Source organism: Lycium barbarum, chromosome 8, assembly GCF_019175385.1.
Source record: "Lycium barbarum isolate Lr01 chromosome 8, ASM1917538v2, whole genome shotgun sequence".
Classification (NCBI taxonomy): Eukaryota; Viridiplantae; Streptophyta; class Magnoliopsida; order Solanales; family Solanaceae; genus Lycium; species Lycium barbarum.
Window position 1 is genome coordinate 14,317,891 of NC_083344.1, and position 16,816 is coordinate 14,334,706.

At 37.0% G+C, this 16,816-nt stretch overlaps 1 protein-coding gene across 1 annotated transcript; it reads left to right on the plus strand.

Annotated features, from left to right (window-relative positions):
* Window positions 1–6,401: 6,401 nt before the first annotated feature.
* Window positions 6,402–15,658, plus strand: LOC132605965 (uncharacterized). Its single transcript, XM_060319255.1, has 6 exons — window positions 6,402–6,500; window positions 6,578–6,625; window positions 14,488–14,643; window positions 14,774–15,071; window positions 15,177–15,247; window positions 15,354–15,658. Exons 2-5 carry the CDS (start codon window positions 6,608–6,610, stop codon window positions 15,239–15,241), a joined length of 537 nt encoding a protein of 178 aa, XP_060175238.1. The 5' UTR covers window positions 6,402–6,500; window positions 6,578–6,607; the 3' UTR covers window positions 15,242–15,247; window positions 15,354–15,658.
* Window positions 15,659–16,816: the final 1,158 nt, after the last annotated feature.

Here is a 16,816-nt window from a genome sequence, read left to right on the forward strand (position 1 = left end):
AACATCCCCATCCGAATCACCAGGAGGTGTAACTGTAGGAGTGGTCGGGGCTATTGCCTGAGTCGGAACGGTCTCTTCGCGAGCCACATTCGCGATAACCCTCTGGCTTGTGACTATGGTCCTACTGGTGTATTTTCTTTTTGCAGGCATTTTTGAAATACATAATTCACACGAGTTAGAAGATTTCCTGAAAGTACAGCTCTAACTGCACGATCTAGAGTATGAAAGAAGTGAGACAATTCTGAATGTCTTGGCGGTCAACTGTTTATATGTATGGGGCCCTCATACATATAAAAGTGACTCCACAGGACACGATTTCATACACTCCCTAAGACACTTGAACTTAGTGCTTGATACCAAGCTTTGTCACACCCCGAACCTTGGCCTGGGCGTAACACAGGACTCAGAGCCTGACTGCATGTGACCGAGCGAACCACATAGCTTGTTGAATCAACATGGGGCATAAACATGAGCGGAATAAGACATGAATGCATAGTGAGCCTTTGTAAAACGTAATAAGTCATGATACTTAATAAAGATACTTGTATAATCATGAGTACGGAAATAATATGAATAAGCCAAAATGGTTAACCGACTCTGAAAGTGTGATAACCTAACTGACTTGTCTAGTCTATGAAACCTTTAACATGAGTCTGAACGTGAAAACATACTCGCTGGGACAAGGCCCCCAGCATTCCTTTAAATGAATATCTTATCATGAAAATAAATAAATAATAAATGTCTAAACCCCGGAAGAGATGGGGCTCACCCAAAGCTGATAAGTGCAAAGTCCTACTAAGCAGATGCGTCGCCCTGTAAATCAGTACCTGCATCGTGAAATGCAGGCCCCTAGGCAAATAAAAGGGGACGTCAACACATTGAATGTACTGGTATGTAAAGCAACTGAAAGAAATAACATGGGACATGGAATAACATGATAAGAAGTGGAACTGAAAACCTGGACATGAACATGAATATATATATATATATATAACATGAGTAAAACATGGTAAGTACAGAGAAGATTTCATAAACCGACAACATGATATTACCACGTGGGTACGTGGAGTCTGGTGCCTCGCCAGACCAGCAGAGCCCCCATACCTTGCCAGGGTATAAGGTGTAATGTGCATGATGGATCCATTCAGTGTAAATTAAGGAATTGTCCTAACTGGGCGGAGCGATCCTTGTCCTATAGTGGCTAACGTAGTTTCAAGCTATCTGAGCCTTCTCGGTAATTTATGCAACTCCTAAAAACATGAACATGATATAGTTGGCTAAGAAGCCTGTCATTTTCATCAAATAACTTGTAATCATGATTTCATGAAACCATGACTTGTACTTAACATGTATGTATATTGTATCATGGCATGAAAATAATTATATAATATAGTTGCATGAAAATTTGTAGACATGTAGGATATTCATGAAATAAGCATTTTTATGTATAAACATGCATGTAAGAGCCCATGGAATACAAGATATTGGTTTTCATGGATTTCAGACAGATTCTCAATTATCATAATGAAATATCAAGAACACAATGAAGAATTTATAACAATTTAATACATAATATAACATGGGGCATGGACCTAGGGTTATCATGAACATGGTTAAAACCTTAGTTTTCGTAAAGCTTCATACTTTATGGAAAAAGAAGCGCGAGGAAGAATAATGATGTTCCCACACGTAGATAGCCACCTTACATACCTGGTAATGCTCCAAACTTGTATTAAAAATCTGTTCTTGGAAGAAGAATTCTAATCCTTGGTCTTGAGTCCCTTTAGTTGAATTTTCTTCAAAAACCCTATGTTAAGAACATGAAATTCCTATTTAGAATTCATGGAAAAATTGATGGAATTCACTTAGGATGGCCTTAAGGAACTTACCTTGATGCTTGGAGAAGTTGAGAGGAGAGAACTGTCGTGTTAGGGTTTGAGAGTAATGAGAATTATGAGATAAAACTGGAATTCCCGTCTTTTAATGTCTCAGTCACGGCACTGTTACGAATCGTGTTACGGTCCGTAACACAGGACTGTAACATGCGTCAAATTTCCAGTGAGATTCTAAGTTTTGAGGTTGGGTTACGGACACCAGTTACGGGCCGTAACATGTGTTACGATCCGTGATGACGAACTGTCCTTTGGTCCAAGTTACGAGACGGTGAGTTTTTAAGCCACACCCGTTACGTTATGAATGACGATCCGTAACACAGGTTACAATCCATCCCTTGAAGCGTAACACTAGCTTTTCTGAACTGAAACGTATTTTTGATTCCAACACTCTCCTTCTTGGGTTTCTAACCTCCTGAGTCATGAACGTAGCCCAGTTTAAGGTACAAGGTGTTACATTTGTCACCCCTCAGAGGTTTTTCAACCACGAACTCAGAGTCAAAGTGGTACATCGAAGGGATGACGTCTTTACCATGAGGCTCATACAGGGCCTTTACCTCAATCTCAGCAGTAACGTCGGTTGACCGAGGAGAGTTAGCCAGAGAGGCTTCATGAGAGGATGATCTTGAACTTGAAACCATTTTTGCTGAAGGTTTGAAGGCGAGAAAAGGAAAGAGAAAATTCTATGAAGATCTGGGGAAAATTTGAAGAACCCGATGAAGATTCCGGCAGAAGTTTGAAGATTCTGACCGAAGATTGGGAGTTTTTAGATGAAGGAAAGAAGTAAGAAATTGAGGAGTAAACTTTTCAAGGTTGTAAATAGTAAAAATGAAGGGAGGCAGACTATTTATAGGCGAAGGGTCATTATGACGGAAGTGCATTGATCAGATAACCGAAGGGATGGCCAGTAGGAAAGTCACACGTATTCGATGTCAGATGGACGTGATGGTTGACATGAAAAGACATTTGGGTTTCCCACCTATTTTAAAACTTACAGGAGAAGGTATCGATAATCCCGACATAAAGGAGATTCGAACGGAGAGAAAACTCTATGCATAAAGAAAAACGAAATTCGGTTCGGACGAAATTAAAAAACGGATGAAAGCATTTATAATCCAAAAGGGTTCGATTCAATTCAAGCATACTTCTATTACATTTGTGACGGACACGCAACTATCTCGGTTACATTAACCGCACAAAACAAAAAAAAATGGCCAAACGTACCGTCCTAAAACTAGAACGGAAAAAATCCAGTCCAGTCTAGTGACCCGATAGTTGAGAACTTCAGTTCATGTCCTCGGATGCTTTGGTAGACTAATGCTTCGGCTAAGTGGCTTCAGGGTCGTACTTTGGCACGGCCGAGCCATCATTAGGACTATTTTGCTCCAACAGCTTATTTTCGTCTAGAATAACCCCATGGGTTGGTCCATCACAAGAGGTCTCTCTCCGAGTCCGCAAAATACGGCGTGATCTGACTCAAGAGTCTATTCCTGAAGGGTTAGCTAAAGTGCTCGCAGGGACTATCCATCTTGTTTCCTTCACCAAAGCAGCAGCTGCATCCTCTTCTTCGATAGCATCCCCAGTATCCTCTTTCCTAATGTTTTTTTCCCTTTAAAGAGGATCTCCTCATAGGGAGCCCTAAAAACCAAGAGTTCGGGTTTAGATTATAAAGCTATAACAATGAACAAGAAATTTCACGAGTTGATTGAAACTTACTATGGCTTTTGCCTCTCCACCCTTTAGGCGCCATGTTCCTCTAGGAGCAGCCCACGTTGGGAGAAGCACTTAACAGTGCAACCACCCACTCAAAAATAGTGACTATGAGTTCGGGTTCAACCGAAGCCGAAGTAGGATTCCACACTTCGGGGAAGTCTACGGACAGAGAACGATGGTGTTGGTCCGTACGAATCATGAAAAACTGATGCAACCATCCTCTGTCAAAATCATCCTTAGGGTCTATAAGGCTTCAAGCCCCATGAGGATACAAATGAACTATGCCATCCCGGATCACTCGGGGAACGGGGAACGTAGATGTGGATTAGGTGGTCAAGGGTAAAAGAAACCCAGCTATGTTGGCCAAGATCTTGATGCAGTACACGAGCCTCCAAATTTGCGGAGCAATTTGCCCAAGATAAACACGATATCGACGACAAAAGTCCTCTATCACTTGGGGGATAGGGAGAGAAAACGCAATAGCGAAGGGGTAAGTATGGACCAATGAATAACCAATAATGTGATGGTTGATTCTCTCCCCCTGATCAAAGGGGAGAACGTCGGTATTTGCACCCAAGTTACAATCATTCCGAACTATAGGAACAGTGGCGGCATTAATATATGATTCAAATTTTTCCATAGACTCGAGGTGATAAGAAGCCTTGCAGTCATTCTCATATCTGAAGCCAACGGGGAAAATATCAGAAGCAAGAAACTCTAGTTCCTCCTTAGGGTTGGAAGCTCCTGTCGCAGGCAATGGCGGCGATGAAGGATATGCTGCACTCTGCGTTAGCAATGAAATGGAAGTCATTGATGAAAAGGATTTTTAGAAGCAAGCAGTTTCAAAGAAGGGTTCTTAAAGTTCAAAACTTAGGGTTCTTTGCTAAGTGCATGGCAAAATATGAAGTATGGGCCTTATATAACAAAAAGTGGGAAGTTGAAAAGTTAAAAAGTTTAGACAAGGGGAGGATTCTCGGGACTGATTAGGCGGCCTGGTAATAATAAAGTATCAGAATCGGGCAGAGCGCGGGATTGATGGAATATCTTTTCAAAGACCGCAAGGTACGAATTGCTCAGCCTCATTTGGATCTATTTCTCAAAGTCAATACTTTCCTCCAAAAAATAGAGGGACTATTTGTATACGGTGAAAATCGGCTATAAAGGTTTACACCCATCGGCTGAAGAGCTGGAGCAGCAACGAAGAGAGATAGGTCAGTTTAAGCTCGGTTGACCGGATAGAAGCAATGTAAGCCTGGCTATTCGGATGCAATAGGAGACGAAGAGGCTTTCGTTTCAGTTGGCGAGAGTCTGAGAAGCCCGGCCCGTTGCAGATTCCTCTCCTCGTATCACGCTGTGTGGAGAGTCACCGGCCGATTCGTCCGAGATTTTGGGGATCATTATCTCCATGATTGATTTAGTTACCATGTATAACACAAACACTTGTACTATAAATAGGGAAGTAAACCCTTGTAGGTCAATATCTGATTCTCAGCATTACTTTCGTGAAAACCCTAATTATTAAGCCCTGCAAACATTGGAGGCATACAATTTCTTCTATACAATTTGGTTCGAGTTTGCAGTCCTTATGCTTTGGATTGGACCAGGCACTGCGTTGTTCCACAAAATTAAGGCTATCTCTTTACTTTTTTATCATTGGAAAAAAGGCCTAAAATACCCTCAAACTATTAGAATTGGTGCAAAAATACCCTTCATCCACCTTTGAGCCCCCAAATACCCCCGCCGTTCACCTATTGGGTCTAATATACCCTTATTTCTAACTGCGTCATCTCATTTATTACGTGGCATCATTTAATTAGTTACCCCATATAATTAACTAAACTCATTAATTTTAATCTAAGTTGACCGAATCCCAACCCATCTAACCCGTCAACCCGACCCGCTCCAAATTAAATCCCCTATCAACTAAAAGAATAGAACCCATTTACCCATTTCATTAAAAAATCAGTTCGAACCCCTTATATGCAGTCAATAATTCCTAAAAGACTGCACAGCTTCTTTTTGATGATTCAGTGATATTTTATCACTTAATAAGTTATGAGATTGAGATAACTAGCACTTGTTCAAAACTGTACAGTGCAAAAAATGGTTTGATCCGGTATAGTGCAAAAATGGTTTAACGAAATGGGTTCTATTCTTTCAGCTGATGGGGATTTAATTTGGGCGGGGCGGGTTAGATGGGTTGGGATCCAATCAACTTAGATTAAAATTAATGAGTTTAGTTAATTATATGAGGTAACCAATTAAATGATGCCACATAATAAATGAGATGGGACTGTTAAAAATAAGGGTATATTAGACCCAATAGGTGAACGACGGGGGTATTTGGGGGCTCAAAGGTGGATGGAGGGTATTTTTGCACCTATTCTAATAGTTTGAGGGTATTTTAGGCCCTTTTCCGTTTTATCATTAATCTTTATCTATCGTTGTTATTCCTTTACGTTATAAACAAATCAAGCTGCATATCCTTTAAACCATATACAAATTGAATTGTTACTTTTTTAGGGGTAAACATAAATCACAACACAATCCTTATGCTCCTAGGATAAAGATCTTCATCTAACTCATACAATACTGTAAATCGTTCGGCTTCTTAGGCACATGAGCAACCGACCTACAAGCAGTAGCAAAATAGTGCATAAAGTACACTTAAAGCTTATTTATTTTTAACTATATATAATAATAAGTATGAGCCTATGGGACGACCAAGGGTAGTTTCGTAAACTCACCTTGTACAAAATTTATCCCTTTAATTTTACTACCAAGGGCAATTTCATAAAATCACCTTGTACAAATTTTGGCCCTTTATTTTACTTTTATAGCTCCTGTACATATTTTCTCACAGATTCTCCACGAACCAGAATCTTCTCCTTTCAGGTATGCTTCTTTCCATACTGTTTATCTCGCTCACTTGGTAGCTCTAGAAGAATTAGTTCTTTCCTCTTCTGTACCAGATTTTCAAGGACGGATCTTTGCTTTCTCATATGGGTGTTGCACTTTTGGTAAGTTTATCTTAAATTTTGCCCTAATTTTCTTCAAATTTACCAATTTTATGGCTTAAATTCATTGTTGTTATCAGTATTTTTCTGAACTCTCTCTTCAATGTTCTTCGGCTTCTTTTCCATTGTACTTCTGAGCTATTGTGTGCTGCTTCATCCGATTTTCTGGTGGGTTCTTTTACTTGTTTCCTTTGTGCTTCTTCTTTTTCTTTGTTTGCTTAGATTTCTGGTGGCGGGTTTGCTCAGCAAGATCGAAACACTTGGATGATTCAAAAAAATTAGAGGAATAAGGGAATTTATGAAAACAAAAATTATAAAATTTTGCTTATCAGTATTTTTTTAGCATAGTTGTGTTTGAACCTTTACTTTCGGATTTAATCTGTCTTAATTTTTTGTTGAGTTGCTCTACGGGTTTCATGTGGTGGGTATGGCTAGAAATAAGTGGTGGGACTAAATTTACCGCATTGGAAATTTGGTGATTTAGTAGTCTTGTTGCTAATTTTGGGTAAAAACTAGAGTCTTAGTTCTGATGTTCTTTTAATCTGGAATAATCCCTTCTTCCTAAAGAGCCGCATCGCCGCCGTCCACCATGTGAACCCACCAACAAAGCACCGGAAATAGCTATCTATTGATGCCTCCGTGAATCACCGCTTGACCACTGTCCATCGAAACTCGTTGAAACAAAGCTACCAATAATTAGCAGAAGTCATAGTAATACATGTAGGTATAAGCTTTCTTCTTCATAAAATACATATGGTTCCCAAACCACTATTTGAATGCAATAGTTAGATTTCACATACACTGAAGGCCCAGCTTGCCTCAAAAAGGTTATTGCTTAGTTCAATGATTTGTTTTAAGGATCTATTTTTCTGTTTTGGATTGGCATGATTCTGTTGTTTGTTGGGATTTTGTCACGACCCATTTTGATAAAATTCGTGCGGGTACTTACCTTTCCACCTCGGTAAGTGAACCCTCAACCCAATGATAAATAAAGACATGAATAAATAATCGAGCAAGCGGAAAAGAATAAATGCTTAAGCCTTAAAATATTATATAATGAAAATAGTGCGGAATAATAAAAGTACCCCCAGGGTCTGGTCTAAGTCATACAAGATCATCTAATGAAAATATACAAGTTTGGAGTAATAGTACATAAAATTGTCTATATCTCTGAATAGGAATAATAAGACATAAAATAGGAAGTGTCTTCAAGGCAGCGAACGTCCGTGCTGACCCTGGAAACTCGTAACAATGCTGATGACAACGATCAGCCACAAGTGATGGAAGCATATTCAACCTGATACTCTTCATTCATAAAGGAATGCAGCAAGTGCAGGTCAGTACAAAACAATAGTACTGGTAGGCATTATCGGCCGACTAAGCATAGCTAACATAATCCAGACTATAAAGCAAGATAGGCAGATAAACCAACAAGTATAAATCACACATAATAGGAGTCAAGTACACGTCATCACCTAAGTAGAGCATTTAATCCTAATTGTGCCAAGTCTCAATATATCAATTTGAATCCAACATCACAGATAACGAACCAAATCATCTCAATATAAGCCATGATGCAATTCAATGCAATAATGTATGGATGCAATTCAATGCAATAATGTATGGATGCAATTCAATGCCATGCAAATGTTGTGTACACATGTACTCTTGACGAAAATATTGACATCTCGGTAGCACAACCCATGGTGACTCGCGAAATCTAAGTGCCACCCGTTCCGGATATTTGCCTAATAGATAGGCGGGACACCGGATCTTTGCCCTTGGGGGTTCTCACCGGTACCACCCTGGGGGACCGCGGAGTCCATGCACCTCACGGTTCCGGTGCAAACCTCAGCAATCGTGTCACTAACCAAATTTTGGAACAATCATCGGATATCAGTCCTCACGTCACTCTCATTTAAAAATCGAGTCCAGCTCATCACAGTGTTTCATCAAGTACCAACAGTGTCTCAACAATATATCATGAATAATGAGAGTGAGTGAAATACATGTATCAATATCAAGAATCATGCTCAATATCACAAGTACCAACAAAAGGGTATGCCAACAATATCACAATATCAGTGTCACAAGTACCACAAAGGGGGTACGCGAACAATATCACAATATCACAATATCAGTTTCACAAGTACCAACAAAGGGGTACGCCAACAATATCACAATATCAGTATCACAAGTACCAAAAAAGGGGTACGCCAACAATGTCTCAATCAAGGTGGGACAACAGATCCCGGTATCTACTAACAACACACGTGGCATCAAGCCAACACAATAGAATAATCAAGTCACAACACAATGGGGTGGCTAGCCCCAATCACACAACAGGACCCAACCTAAGACAATATCTAACCCAACTTCATACCCGAAGGTTTACATGCTTTCTCCGACAATATAATCTAAATATATGCTTCGCTATATCAAGTCTCACCAATGGTAGGCTATAACCTACCTGGATGGCCGAACCGCAAAACACGAACAATCACTCTATAGCCTTGCCCTTCCGCTGAGCCTCAAGATCAAAATAGTCCAGGCATAAACGAAATCTAGATTAGAAATCACGAAGACCGATACCCATATTGCTATCATTCAAATTAGGTCAAAACCAACCCTAGAAATTGGGGAAACGGGGCACACAAGGGCAAAATGGGCAAATCGGGGGTAAAATATCAAATTAAACACTAGGTGATCATAACCCATCAACCAATTGCTAGATTAACCCAAATATTGACCTAATTTCGAAATTCAAGTAAAACCCTCAATTTTGGATTTAAATCCTAACTCTTAGATTTAAGAATTCAACACTAATAATAGGAGAAATATGATTAACAACCTTAGATTCATCAAAACCGAGCATGAACTCTATCAATTTCATCATTAATAAGCCTAGATAGCAAAACCACCAAAACCCACTTTTAACCTTCCATTAGTATGGCTAACAAGAACAGAGGAATCCTTAAGATGATTTGAAACAATGAAATAGTTAAAGGATTAGGAGAGCTTACCACCAAGAATCTTCTCAATAAACCTACAAGAACAAACCCTATGAGCCCAAATTTTGGAATAACAAATAATGAAAAGACTTGGGGTTTTATATCATTAAATACCCTAGTCACTGCCCGTCACCCGTTTCGGCAGTGCTATGACCGCCCCAGCGGTCACTTGACCGCTTCAGCGATCAAGCCCAATTGGCTTGGACCGCTCCAACGATACCGCTGCCGCGGTGCTGGTGCTGCCAAAGCGGGTACCAGACACCAGAAAATCCACCCAAGTTCACAATTTAATCCGATTTTCCGACTAATTCTCGAGGCCATCTCCTCACATAACACACACATAGACACACATAAAAACACGCTACAAACGCGCTCGTGGCCTCGAAAGTCCCAACGGAGGTCTCGTTGACCGAGTCAATCCCGATAGCTCAATTCTAATTTCCCAACCCAAGTCCCAAAATGCATCTGAGTGCATTGGAAACCGAACCAAATATGCACACAAGTTCTAAACGACCATCCGGACCTCTCGGAATCGATGAATCTCCGAAAAAGGTCCGTTTACCCAAAAGTCAACTTTGGGTCAACTCTTTTTCCCTTAAAGCTCACATTTCACCAAAAGTCACCCGAATCAAGTCTAGACACCTCGGGAAGCATGCCAACGGTCCCCTCGGGTCATAACTGAGCTAACCAAGCTTGAAAAGGGGCGAAAATGCCAGAAAAACTATAATGACAAAACGGGTCGTTATAGATCTATAATTTTTACCTATGGTTCTAAATTGGAGATGTCAGGAATTAGAATGGTGTAAATAAGAAATGAAGCTTTATAATCAGATCAAAAGTATAAACTTGCAGTACAAACTGATAAAACTGGAAAACTTCTCCTACCTATCCAATGGCTTCAGCAAAAAGGCCATAGCCACTTCTTTTTATATAATTCTATGTTATTTAAATCGAATATGGACAATAACCCAATATTTTGAGTAGTTGAATAGGATTCTTTCTCTACAAGTATGCATTTGGATAATTTATTTTGGAGGTGTGATAAAAGCACATTTAAACAAACGCTTGAGATTCTGCAAGGAAGAGGTAAGCAATTTGGATTCCAAATGGATTTTTTAAACGCTATAATGCAAGATATTAAGGCTGACATTTCGAATGTCTGAATGATTTTCATTTGATATTTTCTTAATATGTTGTGTTTATGTTCATAATATGTGATAATAAATGCAACATGCTATTTAGTTAAACTCATTTGTAACAATAAAGTGAGATAACTTGTGTGAAGTTTAACTTGATGAATGTCGCTGATGTTTTTGGCACACTAATAGATCAACTAATGGATAACCTAGCTCTTTCAATTGCTTGAGATTTTAAGAATTGTTCAAAAAGTAGTGAGATTAGAATAGAATAGACATAAACTTATGCCAGCTACCCAAAAAACAAAAGTATAGACAGTATCACACATAAAGCTGTTTTCGAGCCAATTCGCTATTAGCATTCTCAATGATTCTTTCTCTTGTATTTCATGCCTATATTGTACCGTTTGCTATCTACTCTAATCTTATTCTTCTTTTGGTGGTTTGAATGAACTTTTCCAGTCTTTCAAACTATGATTGATGCAGTTCCCCCTTTAAGATCTTTATTTTTTTTACCAACTGCCAATATTGTTATTTTAAGGAGCCACCCAGCTTGGTTCTGGGTGGGGAATGTTATATAGGCTTAAAACATAATTACACAAGGAAGAGGAATGGGTTCCTTGAAACAATGCACCTCAATCCTTTACAACTCTCAGATCATTAAGAACTTCATTTACATTAGCTCTGTACAATCTTATCATTCTTAACTTAGACATGCGTTCTTGCTAGCTTTAAAAAATCGCATGTTCTGTTGTTGTTTAAACTTGAACGATGGGGATTGTAATTTATCCATCGTCAACAATGCTCTAACCCCTTCAGACAACTCTCTCCAGCTATATATAAATACATCATGTTATTTGGTTGTTAGGGAGATCAAAAGTTGATAAAATTTCTTCCTTTTATATTAACTAGTCCCTGTACACGTGTGTTGCACGTGTATCTCATACTATCCCTGTACACGTGTGTTGCACGTATATCTCATACTAATCAATACAAACATTTTATAACTATACAAATAATATTAAAATATGTTTGCGATGAGTTAAACTAAATTTGAAGGGAGAAAATACAAGCTCAAATTAATGAAAGATGAGCTTATTCGACCGACTTAATGATTGAACGTAAGATGATTACATATTGTTTGAACACCTAAATTTAGTCACGTAATATGATTGTCATATATACCAAATATTCAACTTGACAATTTTCTTGGTTTCTTTTTTATGTTTCAACAATATATAGTTTACATGGGAATATGAGTAATGTCGGATTTAGTTGCAAATACTTCATGTCTAGAAAATTTTGCTAGTGTTTAAGAAACTGTAGTCCTTATACAATCACATACATATCAAGAAGTTGTTATTGAATTAAAATACTATTTTGTAGAAGTTGTACAGAAATCAATCAACATAAGTCTTCCTCCGGATGGCTAGTATATCATGGCGTAAAGCTACAAAAAAAAGTAGTACGTCGTTTGAGATAGAAATATTTAATAATTAGTGGGTACATTAAAAAGTTTTATTTACATCATATTTACATGTAAATTGTGAATTCTTTCATTTATAAATTTGACAAAAAATGATAGTTGAATTGTATGCATATAATTGTACAATGAAATATAATACAATAATCATGTTTCAAACCTAAAATCCATTAATTAGGCACTCAATACAAACTTTATAAAATGGAAGATAACCAAAAAAATTAAAGTGTCAAAACATTTTCTTAAAAGTTTTATATGTGGGAAGGTTGCTTAAAAAAATGTGCATAAACAAAAGTACACAGTTTGAAGAAAACTTTGAGGAAATACTTAAGATAATACACTTACTTGATAAAGCTGCAGCTTTCCTTTAGTGTTGCTTCTAATTGTGATGAATGCATTAGTCCTTTTATACACGCTCAGCAGCAGTAATCAGATTTTATTTGCTAATTTGATAGTAGTAATTTTGTTCAACTGCTAAGATAATTAATTGGCTATTTACTCTGATAGCAGTTACTAACTTTCTTAACAGATCCATGAAATCACCAAAAGTTTACCAAACACACGTCTACTTTAGCTATAATTAGCATTTAATTGGATCTCAATTTAATGTCCAACTTCATTTTTCAATTAACATGTTCATAGCAGGTGAAAGGACTCGGGTCATCTTCATTTTCTTTTCCAATTCACACGTTCACTGTTGCCAAAATTAACCATTTAATATGATCCCATTAAATTGCCACGTTCACATATAGCAGTAGTTTAGATATAACCTTAATGGGAAATAGAAAGTCACACGTTCACATATTTATGTATTTGCCAAATATTCCTCTTTCTCTTCTTAGAAGAGGAAGAGAAAAGGTTTTGGCAGATACATGTGCCATTTAAAATGTTGTATTTCTCATTTAGTTGGTTCATTTATCACTTATTGGTTGGTAAATTTACTATTTGGTGTAAAACTAATGTAGGAGTAGTGTTTAGATGAGGGGCAAAAATATCAATTAGCATTTTAATGGGCTTTTTTGTAATTCAACTTTTGGTTTAGAGTCTTCCCACTTTTAGTATAATATGATTAATTCAAGAAACTCATGAGCATAGTGATCATGATAACAGAAATCGAGATGGAAAATTGAAATCTTCATTTACTTATCTAAATATTCTTTACCAATCTAACTTTTGTATCTCATTAGTTGCAAACTACTTATAAGAATGGTGACAATGATAGCAACTCAGAGTTTGGAATAAAGTATGTAACTTTAGATCTAAACTTGAGGAATGCATGTACTATAGCCGAAAAGTGCAAGAGTAAAGCCTGTCTAATGTTCTTTCACTCAATTTTTGTATACTTCTCAAATCTGTTTCTTGATCTTCTTTTTCGCTTAACAAATACTGTAGATCAATTGTTGCAATCCATTCAACTTTGATTCTTTTCCTCTGGTATTAATATTTCTCATTCTTTGAATTATGGGTTCCTCTTTCAAATATGAAGTCAGATGTCTGAAATCTGTCTGGAAATAATATTTCTCATTCTTTGAATTATGGGTTCCTCTTTCAAATATGAAGTCAGATGTCTGAAATCTATCTGGAAGCTTTAATTAACTTCTCTATTCTTTGTTTTCTAACAATATCTGTATTATCCCAGAGTTTGAAGGTTAGAGAAAAAAAAAACCTCATACTTGATTGTATAAAGAACAAGAAAGAAGTTGATCCCAATTTCTCCTAAGGTTTGTAGTTTAAACCTTGAGTTATCCTTCTCTATTTATATCATGTTTTGACGCTCTTACCCAGTGTTAGAACTATCAACAATAAGATCAAGTGTAATTTTGTTAGATAGGTGAGCTGTTTGTGTTAATTCTATAGAGCATTAGGGAGGTTTTTGCCAAAATATGGAGGAGGCAAGCTGCCGTAGCTGTTAATAGCTTAAACTGTGAACTGGAGTAATTTACAATTCCTTCTTTGATTATGTGCATTTTTATTCTAAACGTCGAGGGAAGAATTCTCAGTGGTATTTCTTTCTTTCAAAATGATGTTGGGTTTTATACTATATAACAGTTCGGTGTTATCATGTAATGAAAATAAATTTGATTAGTATATACAACAAAAATAATCATGCTTCAACTATATATAAGATGACTAAGTACTTAGATGCATAGATGGGTAATGCATTGTTCTGATTTGTTCTACATGACTAATGTAAAAGTAAGTATACTATAACACTTTTCTTTCATTATTTTCTAGCTTCAACAGAAAATGGCACAAAACCTGGGTATATATGCAATAACTCTGGACACAGCTGACTGGCCTTGTAAGATACAAGTTGTAAATATATGTGGACCAGGCAAAAGCAATGTAAAAAAGATAAAATATCTCAGCATGATTGTTCAAGATGAACAGGTGCCTGCTTACTTTTCCAAATAATTTACACTTTCTTACTGTGCCAAATAATTTATATGCCGTGTCTTTAAATATCTTTGAACTATACACTTACACTTTGAACACATATATCTTGCACGAATTTTTACAGGAAGATCAAATAAAAGCAATCGTTTATGGAGATGACATCCCCAATTATCAGAGTTTGATGAAACTTTATCACACCTACTGGATAACGGGTGCACGCATGCAACTACCAAATCTGAAATATGAAAGTCCATTGCATGCATTTGAGTGGGTTCTCGATGAAAAGACCATCATTGATCCAATTGAAAAGAATACTGAAGATGTGTTGCCACCTCCTACAGAGCTTAATGTTACCTCCTTCTTAGATATTAAGGATCAGGCCTTCCTAGATATCAATAATACTCTAACTAAAAAAGAATTCAGTACGACTGTGTTATTCTTTTACTCATTGAATATTACTCTAACATAAAGTACCAATTTACCACTTCAAATATTCATTTGCTAACTTTAAAACCTCTTGTCAACAGACATACTTGCAATTATTGTCAACTGTTCCCCACCAAGATACGTTGCAAGAGCTCATTGTTATTGATACCCTGTGAGTGTTTTCATCTAACTTTAGGCTTTTTCGTAGTTTCTTTTATTCTTAATGTTTTATGCTACAAAAGAGGCACTACAAATACTGTCCATTTTGCCGTGAGCAGTAACCAAATTTTCAAGCTCACAATATGGGAAGATCCACTTATAGAAAATGAAGGTAGGAAACTCCTAACAATTCCAAGAATATCCTATAATTCTTGCAAGACGTATTGGGGCGTCTAAATTTGAAGGTAAGCTATAATAAACAATACTTCATATTATTTTTTTTAATATTTGAACTGCCAATAGTTGACTCTTGATTTAATATGAATTTTTAGCAATTATTGTTTTAATAGATATTGACATTTTAATTAATAATGTCTTCAAGAATATAATTGACTACAGATAGAATTAACTTCATCGACGTATAATGTAATTGATGTAGGCATATCATTGACAACAAAGTTTAGAACAACAATATAGATTGATCCACCTTATCCACAGTGTCAACAACTACAAGCATGGTATTACGTTACTCCTCTCTATATTATAGCTATTTTTCCATTAGTATTAATATTCTAAATAGTCACCCCTTTTGTTATGCATAGGGTCGCAGAGGACAAAGAAACACTTAGCTCTTTTACTATGTGAAGTACATTCATATCTGGATCTCTTATCTCAGTTTCAGTGAATGAAGAAGTGGTGCCAATTGCAAAACATTCAATCCCAGGAAGACGTTAGTACATTTTTTTACTCATAGTTTGATAGTAGAGTCTATTATGATAATCATTAGTCTCATCTCCTAACACTGGGACAGACATTCTACATTGAAGCAAAAATATCCTTGTCAAATAGCCTAAAGTCTTTCTGTGTTTTGAATTGTTCAAGCTGTGGACAAGAAGTGTGCAGTTCAACCAGAAGAAAAATTCATTGTATGAATTGTAATCAGCAGAGTATGTTGGTTCCCAGGTAATTTTGGATCTATTTTCGTAGACATTTTTACACCAACTGTCTGCCAAAATCTTTTTACTCTAAACACCAAATAATAAAATTTTATACATAAAATACCAGAGGTGTCGATTTGATGTGAATCTCAAAGATGCGTCTGGCTCTGCAATTGGGATGATTATCGACAAAGAAGGAGAAAAACTTTTATCTCTTACCGCAACAGAGATTTACGAAAGAGGTTCAGCTGAGGTACAAATTTTTAAAAAACAATTTATACATAATCACCTCCTAAATAAACTTTCAAAAAATTAAATGAATATATTTTTTCCTTGCAATGAGAACTTGCCAGTCGAACATTTCCAAAGCAAATTTATCCAGAAGCTATTCAGAATTCAAGTAAAGAAGCCATTCGGCTTTACTTCGTCCACAACATCTTCAAAATTGTATATCCAGTCATGCATTGAGAAGGAAAGCATTATTCATTCTCTCCCAGCACCAGCACCAGCCACAACCTCAATCAATATCAGCGAAAGCATCAAAAGGAAAAAATAACATGTATCTTCCCATGATACAAAAACAAAGCTGCCAACCGAACAAGGTGAATCAGTCAAGATGAAACAGAAACTGGAGCCAACAACTC